Genomic DNA, 20,369 nt, shown 5'->3' with positions numbered 1-20,369 from the left:
AGGTGCTGCATAGTGCAAACAGATGACACTGCTCGGCAAAAGTCTGGATTACTATCTTTTCCTAGCACACAAAACAAAGAGCCACCACTCTCTGAACTATAGGGATAGAGTGGATGTTGCTCCTTGCTACATCACTGGTAACAGTACCATTCATGGAAAGGGAACAGCAGGGGAAGGGATGGATTCTTTTATGGGTTTGTTTCGTCCCATTGGCAAATAGCAAATATTAGTCCAGTACTGAAGAACTTGAGATCAATTGTGCCAAATGCAGCCCACCAATTGTGTACTGTAGCCTGTACTCAGATGCTTAACTAAAGCCACCTAATTTCTACAGTCCCAGGCTGTCAGAAAAAACATGAGGTTTATTCAGTCCCAAAGGGCCACCATATTTGACTGGTGGGTTGCATTTGGCTTGGTGGGTCACAAATTATGGAGGCCTGTATTAGGCAGACTAAAAAGCTGCAAAAATTCCATGTGCCTCCATGTAATTATCACTGAAAGCAAAGCCTATAGCAAGACCCCTCATCTGTAGCAATCAACAAGAAAACAGACTACTACAAAGGTGCCCTCATTGCTTCACATCATTACCTCTACCTACCATTTAGAATGCCTTCCATGTCTATTAACCATGGTTCTGAAACACAACTCCTTGCCAAGGCAATACAGACCACCAAATATGAACTTTCCTCTTTACATTGTTCCACCTGGCAGTGCTACTGAAGTCTCTAAAAGGTTCATCTAAACATCACTGATGAGTAATGCTCATGAGAAAATTATCACGGCCAATGGCCAGGCCTCACTTTCACTCCTTTTGTTGTTTTGGTAGAAACCTTGAAGGGCATAAAAGACTTTAAAAAGTGAACATTTGTTTTTCAAAACAGACAAGTAAAGTTCCTCACACACACAGTTCCTCTCGGCCAACGAGAGTTCCAAATGAGTGAAGCTCTGAACAGGCAGGGGAAAGCAGAGGGGCTTCTATTACTGGGTCAAGTATATGACTGGTACTTTAAAAATATTAAATGATGGCAATGAAAGACGGCAAGAGGCAAGAGAAGGGGGATGAAGACATACTCAGAAATTTGATTTCCATCTTTCTTCTCCCCAGAAGTCCAATCATCACCTTGGAAAGTATTTGCAAGCCCCTCTTCACCTCCCCTCTAAATCCCTCCCCAGAAAAAGACTAAAAAAGGTTACATCCTAAATAGAAAAAAGGGAGTGTGGAGAAGGAAACAGACTCTGCAAATGGCCCTTTGATCTATATTAAAAACAGCTCTAAAAGTCCCTAAGGAGTTAGAATTAGCAGGGACTGGGTGAGGGGGGCTTTAAATGGGAGATGCAAAGTATTAAAAAGTGCTCTGCAACTAATTTTGTTTTTTTACGTATATATATATATATATGTTCATATATATATTCATATTATATTTTATATATATATATATATATAAAGTTAAAAAGTTCTATGTGATATGCTAAACCAAGTGTCCTAGTAGGGTCACGACTGGAGAGCGTGTGGCCTGTTGGGATGGCAGATGGGGCATTCGCCCTCCTCAGCACACGTTTCACACAGCACAGTGTGTTGGCACGGTAGTACCACCCGGTTCTCTTCCTGGCACTTGAGGCATTTCACTGACTGCATCTGGAACACTGCCTGAAAAGAGAGGAGGGGATGGGATAAATGAAAGGGGATTGTCGGTGAAAACAAAATAGAAGAGAGAGCTCAGGAGGCAGCTGCTAAAGGAACTGGAGATATTTTCCATTTTGTATGCTAACCGAATTATGTGGGGATCCACAAATGTTACCAAATAAATCTTTCCTCCCACTGCCTCTATCCATCCCCCCAAATAGGAAGAGCAGAGAGGGAGAAGAAAGCAAGCGCTGTATTAGTGCATCCTATAGGTCCCAGTCATTACACAGGAGCCCTATGTGAGCCTTGCTCTCACGTACGAACTGGAAAGCAATTCCCTCTCCTATCATAGTTTAAGAGCTCTGCCTGCTAGCAGACAGGAAGAGCATCCTAGTGTAAACTGCTCTTCGCACAAAGAAAAAATGTAACATTCATGGCTGGCAGTCTACGGTTTCGAAATTTAACACAAATTCAAAGTTTCAACTTCACACTGGTGCCTTTTATTTAGGATATAAGCCATAACCTAAGTTATTCGTGGGAAAGGCCTCTCACTCAAGCCCACCTTATCAACTCTTTCCAGGTTGGCACGCAGCTGTTTTTGGAGGTTATAGAGCGTGGAGAGGGAAAGGGTCTCTAGATCAGAGAGTGAGCGCAGGAACTGGGGGTCCTGGCCAGTGTGGATCCTCTCAATTTCCTCCTGGAGTTTCTTTACTTGCAGCTCCAAGGCCTCCCTCTTCTCTCGGGCTAGCTCACATTCAATGGTTGCATTGTTGGCACGATCATTAGCCTCCTCTGCTTCTTTTTTCCAAGCATCACACGCCTGTGTATCCCAAAATAAAGAAAACTAGCATAAACACTCAGCTTGTCTCCGCAAGACCATCTAAGGCAAAATGAGCTATTTCCGACAATTTGAGGAGTGGGGTGGGGATACTCCCATCTCTTAGCCTCACTCAATACTTTAAACCATTTCTGAAGCATTATTTTAAATGTCCTATACATGGACCAGCTTACTTAGCTATACACACTCCTGAATCAAATGAAAAATAAGCATATTCACACATGCCAGTTTCTTCCATCATAGGATAATTCATGCCACAAATTCCAAGCACACACATATTATGGGCACAGTACTGCCAAGAGTAGTACACATATCTTGGATTTTACAGTATTTTTTTTACTTTCAGGAGTGTAGTCACATGGATTGTTTTAGTATATTATTTCCTGAGCTTGGTAAGCAAGCTTCTTCAACTCTGGCCACTCTGTTTGCTTCTGCTCTCTTTTTGTGGCACAGTTATTTCCCAGAGGTAGAGTAGACATATTTTGTGAACATACCACTTGAGCTTATGAGATACTTGTGTGTGTGTGTGTGTGTGCGCGCGCGAACTGAAAGAAACACCAGGGTTGTCTAGTCCAGGCATACGCACTTTACCATAACGCCTCTACAGATTATCCCAGTTACACTGTGCCATGAGAAGAGAGCAAGAGCAAAGTACATAAAAGAGAACAGCCTGCCTGGCCAGCTCAAAGAACCATTTACTAAACACCATCCACGTATCCCAATCTCGTTAAGGGACTAGTCAAGCAAACAGCATACTTCAACACCCAGAACTGCTAGCCAATCTGCCTGAGGGGGGAAACTCACTTCCCCAGAGGGAGTCATACACCCAAGGCAGCTTGAATGCAAGAGAGTGGGGGCTTACCACTCCTCCAAACCATAGCTACTCAGCCTCAGTGTAACTAGAACATTAGTGCAAAAGGTGAGCAGAGTATCAATTTGGAGGGATACACAGTTCAAATAGCATGAACAATTAGAAAGATGTACCAAAAGACAGATTGAAAAAGCCAGTACTCATAGATTCTGTGACCTACAGGAATGCAACAAAGGATTTGGAAATGTTCAGCCAAAACTTTCAACTTACTCCTCAGCATATCTACAATATCAGTCTGTCTGTCTATCCATTAGTAAACAGGTTTTAAACAGGGTTAAAATAATACATGACTGTGAAGGGATTATATTAGAGCACTGTATCTTACACACCAACTCTATTTCTGCTTGTTATCTTGTTAGATGTTAACATCTTTGCCCATGAGCATCCTGGCAAACCAACCCCCTGCCAATGCACACTACCTGTTTGGCTTGTTTCCAAGACTCCTCCCACTGTTTTATCGTGCTGTTAGCTTCATCTAATTCCTGCCGCAACCTGGCCAACTCAGCAGCACCTGGACCTGACAGAAATGCAGGTGAGGTACTGGGTGAAAAACTTCCAGAAGCAAAGTGCTCCCATATGCTGCTGTTCATCCCATTTAAACCTGTTTCATGCAGAGACAGAGGGGGGAAAAAGAATGTTATGTCACGTATATCTCTGGCTTACTCTTTTCCTCGCCCAACACTATTTTGGAAAAGGAATAACATGATTCAGTCTTTCACGGGGCAACGATGCATTTGGGGAAACACATGATGTACCTACACTGTTGGTCTGCCACTTTGGCTTGAGTAGGAGGAATGGCAGCAGGATAAATGTTCCCTATCTGAGAAAGATACGACATATGGCATCCTGATGCCAACAGTGTTCTTGAGCACGTTGTACTGTACCCTAACCCACAACTGCAATATAGACAGGTGCAGGATAGATGTACCACACAGTGCAGATCCCCGCAACTTAGACATGAATCACAGCACATTTGAGACAGATGTGCAGGAAACTGTCAGTATAGGCATAGGCTTGATTATGCAGAAAACCATGTATGGACACTTTTAAAAAGTCATCCGCCAATCCTTACTTCATCAGTCAATGTAATCAAGTCTTGTGTTGGTATAGTTGCAATTTCTCGTCATGCGTTTACTTTTGAAAAGACATGCAACGTTCTCTCTTCCTAAAATCACATCACAATCCCCTCATTTTCATCAAAACCAGAACTGTTTGACAAACCTAGCCCCCATCTGCAATCATCTCAATACTTTACAACCTATTAAAGTGAGTTTCATTTTAATCATGTTAAGTTATTCAGTACAAACTAGCCTTACATAATTTAGAGCAGCCATGGCCATGCTGGCTGGGATGACAGAAGTTGTAGTTCAATACATCTGGAGGGTACCATATCAGGGGAAGGCTGATTTAGTGTCCACAGCTGGATCTTTGCTGATTTAGCTCAGACTTTAATTTGTGAAACCAAATCATCACATCAGAGCAACCTGCCCATGGGCCAGTTCTTAGAGCAAGGCAGAGCATCTAATACTAAGGAAATAAAAGCACAAATTACGCTTTAAATTATCTAGTTAAAAATTTAAAGTGTGAGTGCAACAAACATGTACTTGGGGTGGGGAACCTGTATCATACAAGAACTCTTGCCAGAGAGTAGGGAATGGCTGAATTTCCCTGTTGAGTGTACACCTGCAGGCAAAACTGGGTTTGCTGTTGCAAATTATATAAAATGGCCCTCAGGATCTGGTCCACCTTGCCAGAACATCTTACTATCTCAAACCTGGTAGGAATCAACTGAATAATCTACAGTCCCTGCTGCTGTTTCTGCTTTCCACCAAGGATCACACAGAAAAATGGAATGCTGCAAATAGGATTTTTGGCTTTAGTGAACAAGGGAGATCCACAAAGTTTGCATGCTGAGCAGCAGGGATCGTTTCTTGTGTATTTCTTACCAAAAATATGCTCAGGTAAGGTAATGTTCAGCAAACGGAAAGCCTAATTTTTTTTTTGTAATACTACTCTAAGTGTCCTTATTAAAAAAAACAACCTCCCTTCTTCACACTGAATTTAAATCATGATTTGGTTTCAACTGTAAGACCAAGGCACTATTTTCTAATGTTTATGCTGCATTGTTAAGAACCATGGCTAGTGTGAGCTCATCCTGATTCCAGTCATAGGCTTGTAATAAATTTGGTCAGAGCAAAGAAACCAGGTCAAGGGCACATACGACTGTAGAAGGCGATCCAACCCATAAAGATTCTACATTACTTATAAAAATGGAATCTGCTTCTTAAAATGCCACATAATCAGCCTTATTTTACAACCTTAATTTGCTATTATGTTATTGCTGACAGTGTTTTTTTATACCTATACAAGGTGCATTTTTATGCAGGAATAAAAACTATATAGCGAAATTGCTCAGGAAAATACATTTTCCACTGATTGCTAGCCTAACGAGAGCCAATAATGCTGATGCCTTTTATAATGCAATCCTACATATATCTACTCAGAAGTAAGCACCATTAAATTATATGGGGTTTAATCCCAGGTAAATATGCATATAAGACTGCAGCCTTAATGTCTTTGTTTAATACATCTGGCTCACACACTCATTGGCTGGAGATCCTGTATGCAAGTGGTCATGGGTGAGGCAAGCAGAGCACATGTATGCCTGAAAATATGTAATCCTTTTTTGGAGGGGGCAGATTGTCCAAATTGGGCATACATGTGCATAAAAAACTGGCTGTAAAATGACTGTAATTTTAATCCTTTGTAAGCCACCCTGGGAACTTGTTCAAGGGTGGGGCATAAACCCCTACAATAAACAAATAAAAATGTACATGCTGTGTATTGCTTGCAATGTTATTTATTTATCTAGGGAATGTATACCCCACCCTTTCTGTCTCAAAAAAGACAATTTCAGTGGAGTGTATGTGCCTGCTCCATTACCATGTGTACAGCATTCCTAGCTGGTAAGTGTGTAAACTGTTCCCTTAAAGTACTTCAAATGAATCTGAAAAGGCTTCCAATGTATGGACCATGGATTTCTTTTGTACAAAATAGGTGATATACAGGTGTGACAGACAGACACGATTAAACACACGGAAACAAATATCCAGTTTTGAGCCTTTTCCACATATTCTGCCCTCCTCCTTTGTTATTCCCCATCTTCTCTTTTTCACCTTTGTCCTTACTAGCCTCTTTAACTGGGACAGCAACAATTTTATGCTGTACAGCAGGAGTGGGCAGAAAGTCGATCTCCAGATTTTTGGGACTTCAACTCTCAGAAGTCCCTGCCAACATGTCTAATGGTCAGGAATGCTGGGAGTTGAAGTCCAGAACACCTGGAGATCTCCTTTCTGCCCATTCCTGCTGTACAGAATACAGAACATTTAGTAAATATTGGGCAGAATCCTATGTTGTCCTTGCATGGGCAGCCAGCCCTGCCACTTCTGGTCTGCAGGTGGTACCTACCGCATGCATAATGTGATTTAACACTTCTGTAGCCAAGCCAAAACAAGCGGAAACACTTGTTTCTGGAAAGGAGCAGGTCAGTGGAGCTCACATAATGGAGCTCCACTGACCTGCCCCCTTTCAGAAACAAGTGTTTCTGCTCATTTTGGGGCTTGCCCCAGAAGCGCTAAATTGTTGTTCCACAAGCAGTAGGAGCTTCTTGCAGACCAGAAGCAGTGGGGCTGGTCGCACGTGGACCAGAATGGGCGGCCAGCTCTGCTAGCAGATGGGCAGCACTGGATTCTGCCCATTAAGTGTTAAATAGCCATAGCACATTTCTGAGGTGCTTCCATTTAGCAACTACAGCTACCTCTCAGGCTGCTAAAATGCACTGGTATTATCAGAGCTTCCTTAATTGGAGCCAATGCTTAACCCAGGACCTGATTTTAAAGCTCAGCCCAAAGACATATGAAATAATAAAGAAGGAATGCTTCTAAGTATCTGGAAAATGCCTTTCCCTCCCTATTTGAGAGGCAAATATTGATGTAACCATTCTAAAACAGGCCCGATGTTTTTTTAAAATTCACAACCAGGGCAGGATTGTCTTAAAATGGCAAGTCTGCCTAGACATCATATTCTCTAGTCTAGAACCCCTTATTGGTAATCTCAGCAGTGAACAGACCTGGTTGTGGAGTTATATAGTAATAAAGGAAGGCACTCTGAAAATACTCAAAGGTGCTGTCTTATTACTATACAAAGATATTATTATCCCACTTTGATCTGTTTTGGTACACATGGACTGTTGAACCCTTGTTATACTTTAAGCATCAGGATTTGTTTGGTAGACTGCTAGACAGAAATTCACTATTTAGCTTCTGATATACTTGGAATAGCTGGTGTTCAGGGTCCATATTTGTTAGTCATAACTGAACTGGTATGACTAACAGGTCTAGCCCTATAAAAGTAAAATATTTCAAGTGCATCAGAAGCAAACAGTTAACAGCATTCTATACTGGTACATTTTTCTGCAGTTGTTGATATGTTTGTTAATAGATACTCATTACTTTCCTGAGCTGATATTTTGTTATGAACATAAGAAGCTGCCTCATAGTGAGTCAAGCCACTGGTCTAAGAGTTCAGTATTCTCCACATTGACTGGCAGTAGCACTCCAGAGCTTCAGAGAGAAGTCTTTCCTAGTCCTATCTGGAGATGCTGGAAATTGAACCTGGGACCTTCTGCCCTACCACTGAGCTATGGGCCTTCCCCTGTTCAGGCTGTTTGCCTCTTGCTCTTAATTTCAGAAACGTTACCCTTACATTATTGAAGTGACAGGTCTTCCTTGCACATTTGAGATTTATTTATTAATTAAATTTTTTAATCGCCCATCTGGCCGGTCACCCAGCCACTCTGGGCGATGTACAACAGTACAGTTTAAAACAATAGAATTCCACATTAAAACATCGTATTTCTAAAAATATCCTAACCCAGCCCAAATGCCTGCTTGAACAACCACGTTTTCAATGCGTGGTGGAAGCTCATTTAATTCACTGCAGTACTAGAACTCTGAGGACACCCCATCAAATCAGGTAAATGTTGGGGGGGACCCCCCATCTGACACCTTGCTCAACTTATCTGAATGGATTTTGCTACATTTGCTCTTTGTTTTATGGGTATCCCAGGTACTGAACTCCTTTGTCTCATCCTTTGAGTTCTTCTCTTGTGTGAGGTAAATCTTTCTGGGACAGTCTTAGGCCTAGTGAATCCTTCCTTATCTTATGGGCACTGGGCACAAGGTATGTTACGTGGTAACAAAGAATGCAGACATTCAAATGAAAGCTAAGATAAAAGGAAAATACTTACATGGTACAGACAGGTATGTACATGTTAACATGCATGCTCTCACAAAGACAGTGGGCATTTACCTAATGATCCATGAGAAGCTGATGTCCCCAGGAACGTGTTTTCTGATTGGCTTAAGTGTCCCTGGGGCTGATGGAGGAAATGCGATGATAAGCTGACCGGTGGAGAAGGAGAGGCAGAGTGAAAGGAGGCAGAACTTCCAAGGGACCCAGGGATATTTACAGGAGCAGAACTTTGCAGCAAACTCCCACCTGGACAAAGAACACACAGAAAGGATGGGAATGTAGAAGCCATGAGTTATGAGTGGAAGCACAGCACAGGAATTTGAACAGCAGGTGTTTGCTTCACTCTCTGCACCAGTAAAAGGATGGGGGAGTCCAGGGTCTTCCTCTACAGCTCTCTTGACCTTCAGAAGAAGCATAATGGGAACTGTTCCTCTGGCCAAGGAAGATGGAATAGCAACACTCTTGGTAGCTGAGTAAAACAGGCCATTAGGGACAGAGTCAATTGTGTTCTAGTAAACAAGGGACCCTTTATAGAGTGTAAGGGACTGTCACAAGAGACATTTAGATAGCTGTTCTTCATTGCCTGTATCTCCACAATGACAATACACTAACCCATATTATGCATGTTTAAATGAAGTTGCTAGTGCAAGAGGCTACATTTCTTCATGGCAAAAAAGTGACTAGTGATAGTGATAATGGCCATCTTTCTTTTCACAGGAACAGGAAAACATGTATCAATCAGATCATATGAATTAAGCAACTGCATTTCCAAGGACAATCATCTGAATTAAATATGGCTCCCTCCCATGTTACATATCCTGCCAAATATATTCTCACAAGTTCAACCCCGCTCCCCATAATGATGGATAAAAGTATGTTCTTAAGTGTCACTTAAGCAGCAGCAAATGGGGCAGTTTCTCAATATTCAAAAACACTGTGTCAAGGGAGAAGCTACACATTAAATAGGGCTAATTACAACCTTGATTTTTAATAAATGTTTAAATAACCTACACTCATAAGAAAGAAGATGTCCTAACAGATCAGATCACTAAATTTCAACACCATAATTATTTCTGCTAGATCCACAGGAAAGAGATAAGGGGAAATCACCTCCCCATTTGGACAACAAAGGAGTCCAAACTGCATGGCACAGCAGAGGAATCAAACACACTAGCAGGACATTTCCTAGCATTGTCAGAATCATGAGAATCTCAGATATGATTATTTTAAAAACGCAGTTTCTACCCCTCACATTTATAAAGTCTGAAAATGCACAGCAGCACCCGCAGAAGGTTCAGAAATTAGAGTAGGTCTATGATGGCTACAGGAGGAACTCCTACATGCCATAGAACTCCCCATCCTTATTCTAGCTTAGAAGAGTTACAATTGTGGGAAAAAGCAACCAAAGTGTTATTCTAGGTCAACTCAGAAGGGTTGTGATAAGAGGATTGGTTTGTAATGACAAAAAACTTGAAGTCCTTGAACAGTTTCTGATCATCTGAGGGGCATAGTCTCTCCTACCATCCTAAAAAGGGGATGGTTGGCTTCATGGGAACCAAGCCTGTGTCTACACTACATGAAAAATACCATTTAGGCCACATTCTGACTCATATCTGATTTGTGGGGTCTGCATTGCAAACTGCATCCATTTCCAAAATGCTTTTAACCAGGATCAGCACGGGCATGATATCAGTGCAGAGTTGTCTCATGCTGAATCCTATCTTTTCAAAGAAGAACCAGTTTTTGAGAGAGCAGACTTGATCACTTGAGGGGTATGTGATAGGTTATTCCAATTTGTGCAAATGCTCAAATCTGAAACAATACTGAGGGGAGGACATGGTGAAATAGAATTGTGTGTTGATGGAAGGCCATTGCAGACCGTTCTGCAATGGTCTGCAACATATGACATCTGGCACCACGGGGGATCAGGTTTAAGCTGAAGAATGTGCCCTTATGAGACCAAGAGTTCAGACAACAGTGAGTGGCAGCAATAAGCCAGGCCCCACCAATTTGCACATGGCTTTTGTTCACAAGGAAGAAGCTGTGTCAACAAACAATGGGATTCTTACAACAGGGGCACCAAGGCTGCAAGGACTATTTTCACCTGAACAACCAGAGACACGAAAAAATGGACGCTGGTTTGAAATGACCACATACAGATGATGAAATATATATGCAGTAGTTTGTCAATGTGTGGCAATTATGTCTTGCCATGGTCCTGTGACAGCAGAACAGTGATATGAATCCAATTTGTTTCCCATTATTTTTAAATGATTTTTTTTCCTCCACGAAATATTCATGTCATCATTTCGTGAACATGTTTAGTGTTAAGGTACTATAAAGCAAAATTAGCCATGCCTTTTTCATATACATAATTGGGATGTCTGAAACCAGCGGAAGGAAATTCAAATCTGCTAGCCAATGAGGGCCCCTTTGCTTCAAGGTCTCCCATTGGCTGCCAACCGACATATAATGTTAGGGCTGGTTTTATGAGCTTGTTAGGCTGCTTCAGCCAGCTGATGGGGCAAACCCTGCTTGGCAGAAGATCAAAGAAAGCTCTGTTGCTTTCATGTACCTATCATGATGCCACTCGTGTGGGGCACCGAGCTGCTGTCAAATGTCTTCTCCAGGGCAGCCACTCCGAATTCGTTCAGGTCCAGGTCATCCAAGGCAGACTCTGCCAGACAGAGGCACCAATTATATATTACAAAAAGGACCAACAACTTCAAGGGATAGGGAAGCCCAAAGAGCCTACATGCAGAGATGCCACTGCTCTGGTTGGGAGAATCTACAGGGCCCTGCTCCCCACTGTGCAATGCTGCCAAAAGTCAACAGCTGTCTAAATGAGGCAGCTTTTCATATTGCTTTCTATTGCCTGATTTGAACCCTAAAAGCCTTTCAGTATCAGGTTCTTCCCATAGATTGACATCAAAAATAACAGCAATGCAAAAATAACCCTGCACACCTGCTGTACAGCTTGACTTTGGGTAAAAGTACATCCAAAGATGGCTTTAATGACAGGTGCCTGTCCCGGTCACCTAGCAACCTCGGTGTCCATGGCATATGGTGACTGGAATTTCCTGCTTTTAGGAACTTCACAGTGGAGCAGTGAATTGGTTTGCAATTCCGTGACAGAGGAGATGGGCAGTAGGAATGAGGTGCAGGTATGGCAGTGGAAAGAAGGGAATTGTGTGTGGCAGTTAAGTGAGGGGCATCGGGTAGGGGTGGATTAGTATACCCTAGCAAAGCAGGCTATAGCCAGCAGTGGCCCAGCAATGGCTCAGAGATATAGCATGGACATTGCCAGTTGGGGATGAGATGGAGTAAGCCTATGAACGATCTCCCCCAGTGCTACTCCTAGTCAATTTGCTACATCTAGCAAGTGTGCCCCATTAGTGTTGTCTCACAAAGAATGGTATGGCTTGCATTATATTCATGATATTCATGTTACTTCAGAAATGTGGGGTCATAAGATAGATCACAAACAATTTTATAAATTGAGAATGGATGCATCCTTTCCCCTTAGTTTGTAATCTTCTGCTTTATCATCTTTCCTAAAAGCTTACTTTTTGAGTTTTTGGTAAATACTTAAAAGGACTGCCAGTCTCTCCAGCAATTCACTGTAGAATCCCTATTAGAAAGTGTAACAAGGACCCTGGCTGGGGCTAAATTTGTTCTCCCCCACCTCCACCTTTTCTTTCAGGCGCAGGGATTGTTTCTTTTGTTTGTACCATTCCAGGCCTGTAATAGAACATTAACAGTTAACAATAATCAAAAGAAAATACTTGGAGAATAAGAGGCCAGAATCTAGTATGTCTATATATCCCATTTTAAAAGAATAAAAAACAGGAAATAAAGATGTGTCTGGGGAGAAAATAAAAGGGAAATGGTTGCCCTGCACAATCTGTACTCTCACTCTCCTTGGGAAGTCTACAAACTCAGACACGGTGACATACCATCCCTTTGAAGAGAAGCATAAATAAGGTCCTTTTAAAATCTTCACCTAAGACATAAACCAGGCATGGACATGTTCTTGATGTGTACAGATGGAGAGTTTCTCTTCATCATACTTATGAAAATAGTTGCTGAACCACAGATTATATTTGTCATATAACTGAAAGTTTAATCCTGGATTAGCCCACCGCAGTAGTACCTTGGGCCAATTTTGTTATCTGTGAATTTAGCAAGCATAGGGTAAGATGAAGGCCGGCAAGCAAGTTCTCCACTCACACACACACACACACACCCCAAAACCTAGGAGCCACGTTTTAATAGAATTCACATGTCATGAAATCAGCTAAGGGAGTTCTTATGTTTGGCTGTTCCAAAGTTGAAATTATGATGTATGAAAAAGCTCAAAGAAAACATTAGCCACGTCAAACAGAAGGAAAGCATGGATTCTTCAAGAACTGTGCTAGGCATCTAGGTCTACAAAATGTTCCTCCTATTTCCCAAGGCTGGATATTTCCTGCATTCGCTCCCACCCTCCATGAGGAAATGTGCATAGGCAGTATTACCTATCACAGACTCCACTGTGTCACTGGTTGGGTAGAATGGAAGGGCATTGGCATTCATGCCGGGGACACTGCTGGTGCCTGCTGGGCTTGGCGGTGTTGCTGCTAAACTAGAGGTGATACTAGAGGAGATGCTAGATGTCAGTGGACTGCCAACAGGAAGAATCCCCAATATGTCCTGAAAAAGGAAGACATATTTATGCAGTGGATAATTCATTCTAAACATGCAACAGACACATATGAACAAGCCCCTAACTATACCAAGTCTAACAGTGGACTGAACGCTGCAAATATATATTCTCACCAGAGATAGAAAGAGATAATGCTTTTAATCTCTCTCTCTCTCTCTTTATTTATTCAGTCATTTTATTTATTTATTGGAATTATATACAGCTTTTCATAACAAATCAGAAAGTGGTTTACAAACAAAAATAACAATACAAAACAGAAGCACTCATAAAAGCAACACTATAAAACTGTAAGTATTCATCGAAACCAAACCAGAAGTGAGAATACATACCAAAAGTCTCAAAGCTCTCATCACAAAGACCCAAAGGCCTAGGTAAAGAGGTGTGTTTTAAGACAGTGACAAAACAAAGCTACTGAACACACCCGATGCACTTCAACAGCAGGGAGTTCCATAAAGAGGTGCCACAACCAGGACAGCCCTCACTTGGGTCACCACTCTCTGAGCATTGCAGTAGGTGGAACCAGGCGCAGGGCCTCCTCTAAAGATCTCAACAGCCAAGTTGGTACATTCTGGGAGAGGTGCTCCAACAAGTATTTGGACCCCAAGCCATTTAAGGCCATATACATCAACATCAAGATCTTGAAGTAGGCTCAGAAGCGAATAGGCAGTCAATGAAGATCACAGAGAATAGGTGTAATATGACTTCTGCTTTGTCCACCACTCAGTAACAGCAGTGTCATTCTGCAGCAGATGAACCCTCTGAACCACCTTCAAGGGCAGCCCCATGTAGAGCACATTACAATAGTCCTCGTGCAAGGTAATAATGGCATGAATCACTGTGGCCAGGTTACCCCAGGAAAGGTAATAGCTGGCGAACCAGCTGGAGCTGAAATTAGGCACTCCTAACCACTGGTGGCTTAGTGGTTAAGATGCTGAACTGCAGACTGGAAGGTCAGCAGTTCGAGACCCGAGTGCTGCGTGACGGAGTGAGCTCCCGTCTTCAGTCCCAGCTCCTGCCAACCTAGCAGTTTGAAAGCAAGAAATTGCAAGTAGATAAACAGGCACCGCTTTGGCGGGAAAGGTAACAGCATTCCGTGCACCTCGGTGTTCAGTCATGCCGGCCACATGACCACGGAAGCGTCTTCGGACAGCGCTGGCTCTTCAGCTTAGAAACGGGGATGAGCACCACACCCTAGAGTCGGACACGACTGGTTGGAGACACCTTTACCTTTACCTTTTTAACCACTGTGGCTACTTGGGCTGCCAGTGTCAAAGCTGGACCCAGGAATACCCCCAAGCTAAGCACCTGCTCCTTCAGATGGAGTGCAACTCTTTCCAGAATAGGCTGTCCCCCACCTCCTGGACCCAGGAACTGCTCATAAACTTCACCTCCATCTTGTCAGAATTCAGTTTATTGGCCTTTATCCAGCCCATTACAGTTTTTTCTATCATTTATATCCAGGCCATATGTATCAAGATAAACTTAGGGCAGCACACAATACAATAACAAAACAAATGTATCCTTCTAGTGCAGGGGTAGGGAATTTGGTGTCCTCCAAATGTTTTGGACTACAACAGTCAGGAGTGATGTTCTAGAATTATGAAGGACATTTGGGAATATTTTAGAACAATTCACATATATTATTAGCTGCATCATATGACCATCACAGCATATCATTCATGACCCACATGTACAATCCTATCAGATATCTAAAATCAAAACCATTCGCCTAAATAAAGAGGTTCTATAAGCTACACTTAACTTTTCCCTTAATTATCTCTGCGGCCCAATCTGTATTTAGGATTCTAATTTGATCTCTGCCAATGCACCCTACCCCACCAATTATCTGCACATACCTGAGTAGGTATGTTAGAGGCTCAAACACTTTGGAGAGTACCATGATCCATTCAAGCTCCATCTGGCTTTCCATAGATCCAGCTGGAATCCATGGATAAGGTGGCACAAACACCTAGTAATAGGCTACAGGCTGTTTGGAGTAACATACCTGTTTGGGCTGTAACAGAGGCTGCTCTTGGGTTCTATGTTCCATAGAATGGGATTTTATCTTTGCTTGCTGTAGTAAACAGAAGAGAAAAAAAAACAAGTGAAGAGAAAGCACATACATCTGAAGTGGCTGACTGCCGTGTTTTCAACTTCCATTGAAATGAGTGGGATTTGCTTCCAAGTCAACAGGTATAGGATTGCACCATAATCTTTGTACTTCATTGTGATTTTTTTTCTAGTCCTCATGCAGTGGGATTAACAAAGAAAAGGCCTTGAGGAAAGTTTTCTTATGCCTCATAAGGAAAAACTGGATATCTGAGGAAAGGGAAAGAAAATCCTATCCTAGGAACCCTCCTGAATAAAGTAAGTTCCCACTGACCTGTCTACATGCATGAGTTTATTTTATATCAGAAAATAATTTACATAGAAGAGTCAGTGTACCAACAATGATCACCACTGTGTTTTCGATGCCACTGCAAACCCAAAAATAAAGGTTTGTAGTGACATGAAGTGCCCCAATTCCTATGGTGAGCTGTAGGCTGTTTTGTGGGTAATTGAACCAAGTCCCAAAGATTCCAATGACACGTATTCCTAAGAAAATGTGTTCCGGATTACAGGCTCAGCACTACTCTAAGATTAAATACTAATCTAACAGTCTTATTTGCAACCCCAATTAAACTGAAAGACTTGGATTTAAGTCAACTCACTGTTATCAACAGAACTAAACCTGGTTTACATCCCAAATGAAACAATATTTGTAGGGCATGGCTTAAAAAAAAGTCTGAACCAACAACTTAATTAAACTAAATTATTTGCATTTTAGAGTATATTGTCCAGCTGATGACATAGAGCTAAACTGGCTGACATCAGGTTCTTTGGTCTTAATAATGTTGAGGACCAGAGAGAACACAGTAAATATGGAAGCATCCTGTAGGCTCAAAATATAAATACTGTGACAGATGCAGTAAACTATTAGAAAGGGCATTACTACCACTGGCCATTTTTCTGAAAAATTTCCAGGTAAAGTCCCAACAAAGGGTATTCTGTCATAGAGAAAGGCATCTCCAGACTAGCTCAGCAGAAGGTGGCCAGGTGGCTTATTCTGTGATATGTAATATATATGCCAAGTTTGTTTCTGAGTCTTGCTTTGGTTTCTTGGTTATATACACATCACAATACCAGGAGCTGCACTAGTCTAGAACCAATTTCATCAGTACCATGGAAGTATCATCAATATACTGCAATGGTATTGGCAACTGGCTCCAAAGCCAGCATGAGATCACTAACACATATTCTCCTCTTTCCAATATTCCCTACGTACCTGGCATTTGAAACTTTTTAGGTACTCTGCTCCAACCAGGTCTTCCCGCTCAAATCCAGGTGCCTTCTTATAGCTGCTGGCTGCAGTTACTGACTCTGTGGAAAAGCCAATGCTTTCCAAGCTATGGGGTTTTCCAATGGCACCAGGAGGGGACCCACATATATTAGATGGGCTTCCAAGACTGCTATTTCTACAGAGAATCTAACAGAAAGAGGGGGAAAAGCAACACAGGTCACATCACAAGAGAATCTCGTATAGTATGTAATTACCGATTCCTGTAACATTCTGCCTGTACTATTGCTGATGGCCTTCAATGGAAAAACTTCCAGACAACTATGTTGGCAGATTCATCTAGGTCTACTAGGAACATAAGATACAAATTTACTTCAGGAAAAATTGCTTTAGTGCCTCAGAAATGCTGAGGCAGTTTTAGCACAGCCATATCTTGATCCCAGAGACAAGCATGCCTTATTGCAACTCCACGTTGTTCTCAGTTCACACGATCTAATAAAGTTCTCCGTGCTATCTCAGGTGAGAGTTATAGACTGGCTTAGTCATCATAATCCTAAAGTGAAATGTGGATTTCTAGTGCAAACTCTAGTCATTTCTTCAGAATCCTGAAAATCTATGCTTTTACTTTAAAAAACTGTTTATAACTTACATGGCTAGGGAAAATGTAGTGCAAATGTGTGGCAAACAGGTGCTTTCAATTATCATAGTGCAAAATATCTTCACTCAGCACAGCTTTGTATCCCCATCCATACATGCCTACAGCCCTCAAAGTATCATGTGTTCCATTTCTCCTTGACATAAACTGAAAACATTAAATTTTTAAAATTCATGTATTTATAAATTAAAATATGTAAACCCCATCTTTCTGAGAGAAAGTACTCAAGATAATTTACAATGACAGAATTTAAAACATCAAAAACTGTTTTTAATGCAACAGTGAAGGTTTGATTACATAATTTTTGTGAAGGATGACAGTTTTAGGGTGCAATCCTATGCATGTTTAGACAGAAAAAAGTCTGTCCTAACGTTCATCAGACAGCCATGCTGGCAAGAGAACGCTGGGAGTTATAGGACTTGTTTCTGTATAAACATGCATAGCATTGTGCCTTTACACTACCAGACCCCACACCCTTCTAACCCTACTAGAAAGGACAACGTTTTAATGGTTACAGAACACATTATAGCAATGAGAAAAATGGGACTTCTTCAGTGTTTATGCCCAACTAAAGATAGACAACCTCCAGCTTATCAGAAGCCATAAGGCTACTTTTATTATATACACAGAGCCACTCAAGACCGCTATCAGTGCAGCACTGTAGATAAGTGAAAATGAGAGGAAGAACATCTACAGAATAATATGCTTAGTAGGTGCTTTCTTTAAGGGTCAGAAACCCTCTGCTTAGAATTAAGTTGGAACATGGTTATGCATATACTCACAACCATAAGGGTTAGAATTTTTTTTAAAAGTTCAGTTTCTCAGGAAGCTAAATTCTGTGCCCTGAACTGCATTCTGCACATGACACACACGTACTGTATTAGTTATTGTTATAACCGTTTGAAATGCAACACAGATGAGGCCTGAATTTAGTAAAAGTGACTGCTGGGAGAACCCTACAATGAAGTCTTTCATCCAATCTGTATAGGGCATGTTATCCCCTCTCCCCTCTACAGTTAGGACACTTACTGTGGTGGACGTTGGGCTAGTTGGCAGAGTTCCTGGTTTATTCCATACCTATAGCACAAAGACACAACCAAACATAGGCTATGTGAGGTGGACTATTTACTTCAAGGAGGTATTTAGTTTTAATCAACCATGTATAATAGTATCAACCACAATAGTATCAACCACCATGTATCAACCACTAAAATATGCTTTACCCTGCTTGCAGGCTATGTAGTCAAGCAGTGATGAAACAGCAGACAACCATGTGCTCCAATATGGCAAAAGGATGTGGATTTGAGGTGGGGAGCTGACGGCTCAGGGAGTATTATCACTTACTCACCAAAAATCAAAAGGTGTTTTTTTGTAGTAGCTTGAGTTTACCACTATGGTGCAATCCTATGCATGTTTAGACAGAAAGTACTACAACTCCCAGTATTCACCAGCCAGCATGCTGGCTGGGGAATGCTGGGAGTTGCAGGACTTTTTTTTCTGTAGAAACATGCATAGAATTGTGCCCTTAGTCTTAATTCTAAATTGTGATTTCATAGAACTCAGTATAAGTATGTAAGACTCTGATGATGAATAGCTACATCTTATTGCTACCATAACATGGAAAGAGGGCAACTACCCCAGGTTAAATGCTAGAAACACAAAATGACTGGGTTCACACAATTGGGGAAGGAAAATAAGTGATTGTAGCTTATTTTACTGCCCCACGTGTGCTGGTTGCATGCCGCGTCATTACCATAATTACCCTCGCCAGGCACAGTTTGTCACATCATCTGAACATGGTGAGGGTGAACGGCAGGGCTGGGTTACAAACCACCCCACAACCTTAGAACAAGCCATGACTTGTGGGGTGGTTTTTACAACACACAGGAACCCTTGTTGGGTTCAGACGACACAACAAACTGCAGCTGTCGAGGGTAACTATGGTAATGATGCAGTGCGCAACCAGCATGCACAGGGTGGGAAAATAAGCTACAATCATGTATTTTCCTTCCCTGATTATGCAAACCTGGCCACTGGCACACAAAGTCTTAAGGCTACAAATCCAAACATTTATTTAGGAGCAGTTGCCATTATTCACATGCAAACACTTCAGATTAGATCTACAACAACATGGTTCAACAGCTCCAGTAAGAGATTGCACCTCTCATGTTGTTCTTAGAACACCTTATCTTAGGAGGGGAAAAGAGAAAAAAAACCCCAAACACTGTAAGGATTTGAAGAGGTGCCCCAGGGCAGTCATTTTCAGATAAAAAGAGACACTTCCCAAATTGAACAGATTCTAAGCAGGAAGTATTACATCAGTTTTACATTTTAGAGAAAAGCCCTAGGCCTCTCCATCTGGCAGCTCAGAAATGACTTCAAGTCAATTTAAAGCAGCTCAGCTTGTCTAATCCAGTCTGAAAGTTGCAGTTGTGATTTAAGCCCATGCCATTAGGCCCCTTCAAAATCTCAGCAAACAGATGGAAACCTGCTTCCCATGCCTCCCCCCTGCCCCCCATAAAAGCCTTTATGGAAAAATATTGACACCATTCCCCTATTTCACAGCCTCTGAGTCAGATGGCAGTGGCTCTTTGCTGTAGATATACTCATATTTAGAGAGGACTCCAGTGTACATCTACAAAGTGCAGAGGTCAAGAACTTTGTAACGCTTCTACATACATTGCTAAGGTCTGGGGCTTGTGGACTAGAAGGGCTGACAGGAACAGAATCGCCTGCTGCTGAGGGCATGTACATTACAGGGCCTGTTTGCGTTGGGCTGGAAACAGCCGACGTCGGCTGTAACTCTTCACTAAGTGGAGGTTCTGTAAGAAATACAAAAATCAAAAACACAATGTATGCAGTCAAGAGAAAATGGATCACACAACTCTGGAAAGAGCAGAGGCTACATAGATCTACTTCTGGCAGCGATATGCTGCAGATCTCCCAATCATAGTTATGTACTAACCAGCATAGAGGTAATAAGAAACCATCATAACAGACTGAGAAACGTTTAGCTCATTGCCTAG

General features: G+C 41.9%; 1 protein-coding gene across 5 annotated transcripts in view; it reads right to left on the bottom strand.

Moving 5' to 3' along the window:
- Window positions 1-1,394: 1,394 nt before the first annotated feature.
- UNK (unk zinc finger) overlaps window positions 1,395-20,369 on the bottom strand; it is a 71,605-nt gene continuing 52,630 nt past the window's right edge. For 4 of the 5 annotated variants that reach the window (XM_084838112.1, XM_084838115.1, XM_084838116.1 and 1 more), the window contains 10 exons: window positions 20,023-20,165; window positions 18,373-18,420; window positions 16,677-16,877; window positions 15,357-15,425; window positions 13,164-13,338; window positions 11,222-11,323; window positions 8,704-8,892; window positions 3,753-3,934; window positions 2,187-2,444; window positions 1,395-1,648 (listed from right to left, as the gene is read on the bottom strand). In XM_084838112.1, the coding sequence (XP_084694238.1) occupies window positions 1,493-1,648; window positions 2,187-2,444; window positions 3,753-3,934; window positions 8,704-8,892; window positions 11,222-11,323; window positions 13,164-13,338; window positions 15,357-15,425; window positions 16,677-16,877; window positions 18,373-18,420; window positions 20,023-20,165 (1,523 nt within the window). In that variant the 3' untranslated portion in view covers window positions 1,395-1,492. The remainder of the gene's footprint in view (window positions 1,649-2,186; window positions 2,445-3,752; window positions 3,935-8,703; window positions 8,893-11,221; window positions 11,324-13,163; window positions 13,339-15,356; window positions 15,426-16,676; window positions 16,878-18,372; window positions 18,421-20,022; window positions 20,166-20,369) is intronic. The other variant, XM_084838114.1, reaches the window with a different exon arrangement.

This window comes from Heloderma suspectum, chromosome 2, assembly GCF_057233095.1.
Source record: "Heloderma suspectum isolate Gila_16-S chromosome 2, 16-S_ref, whole genome shotgun sequence".
NCBI lineage: Eukaryota > Metazoa > Chordata > Lepidosauria > Squamata > Helodermatidae > Heloderma > Heloderma suspectum.
This window is presented reverse-complemented; position numbering and strand designations above follow the sequence as displayed.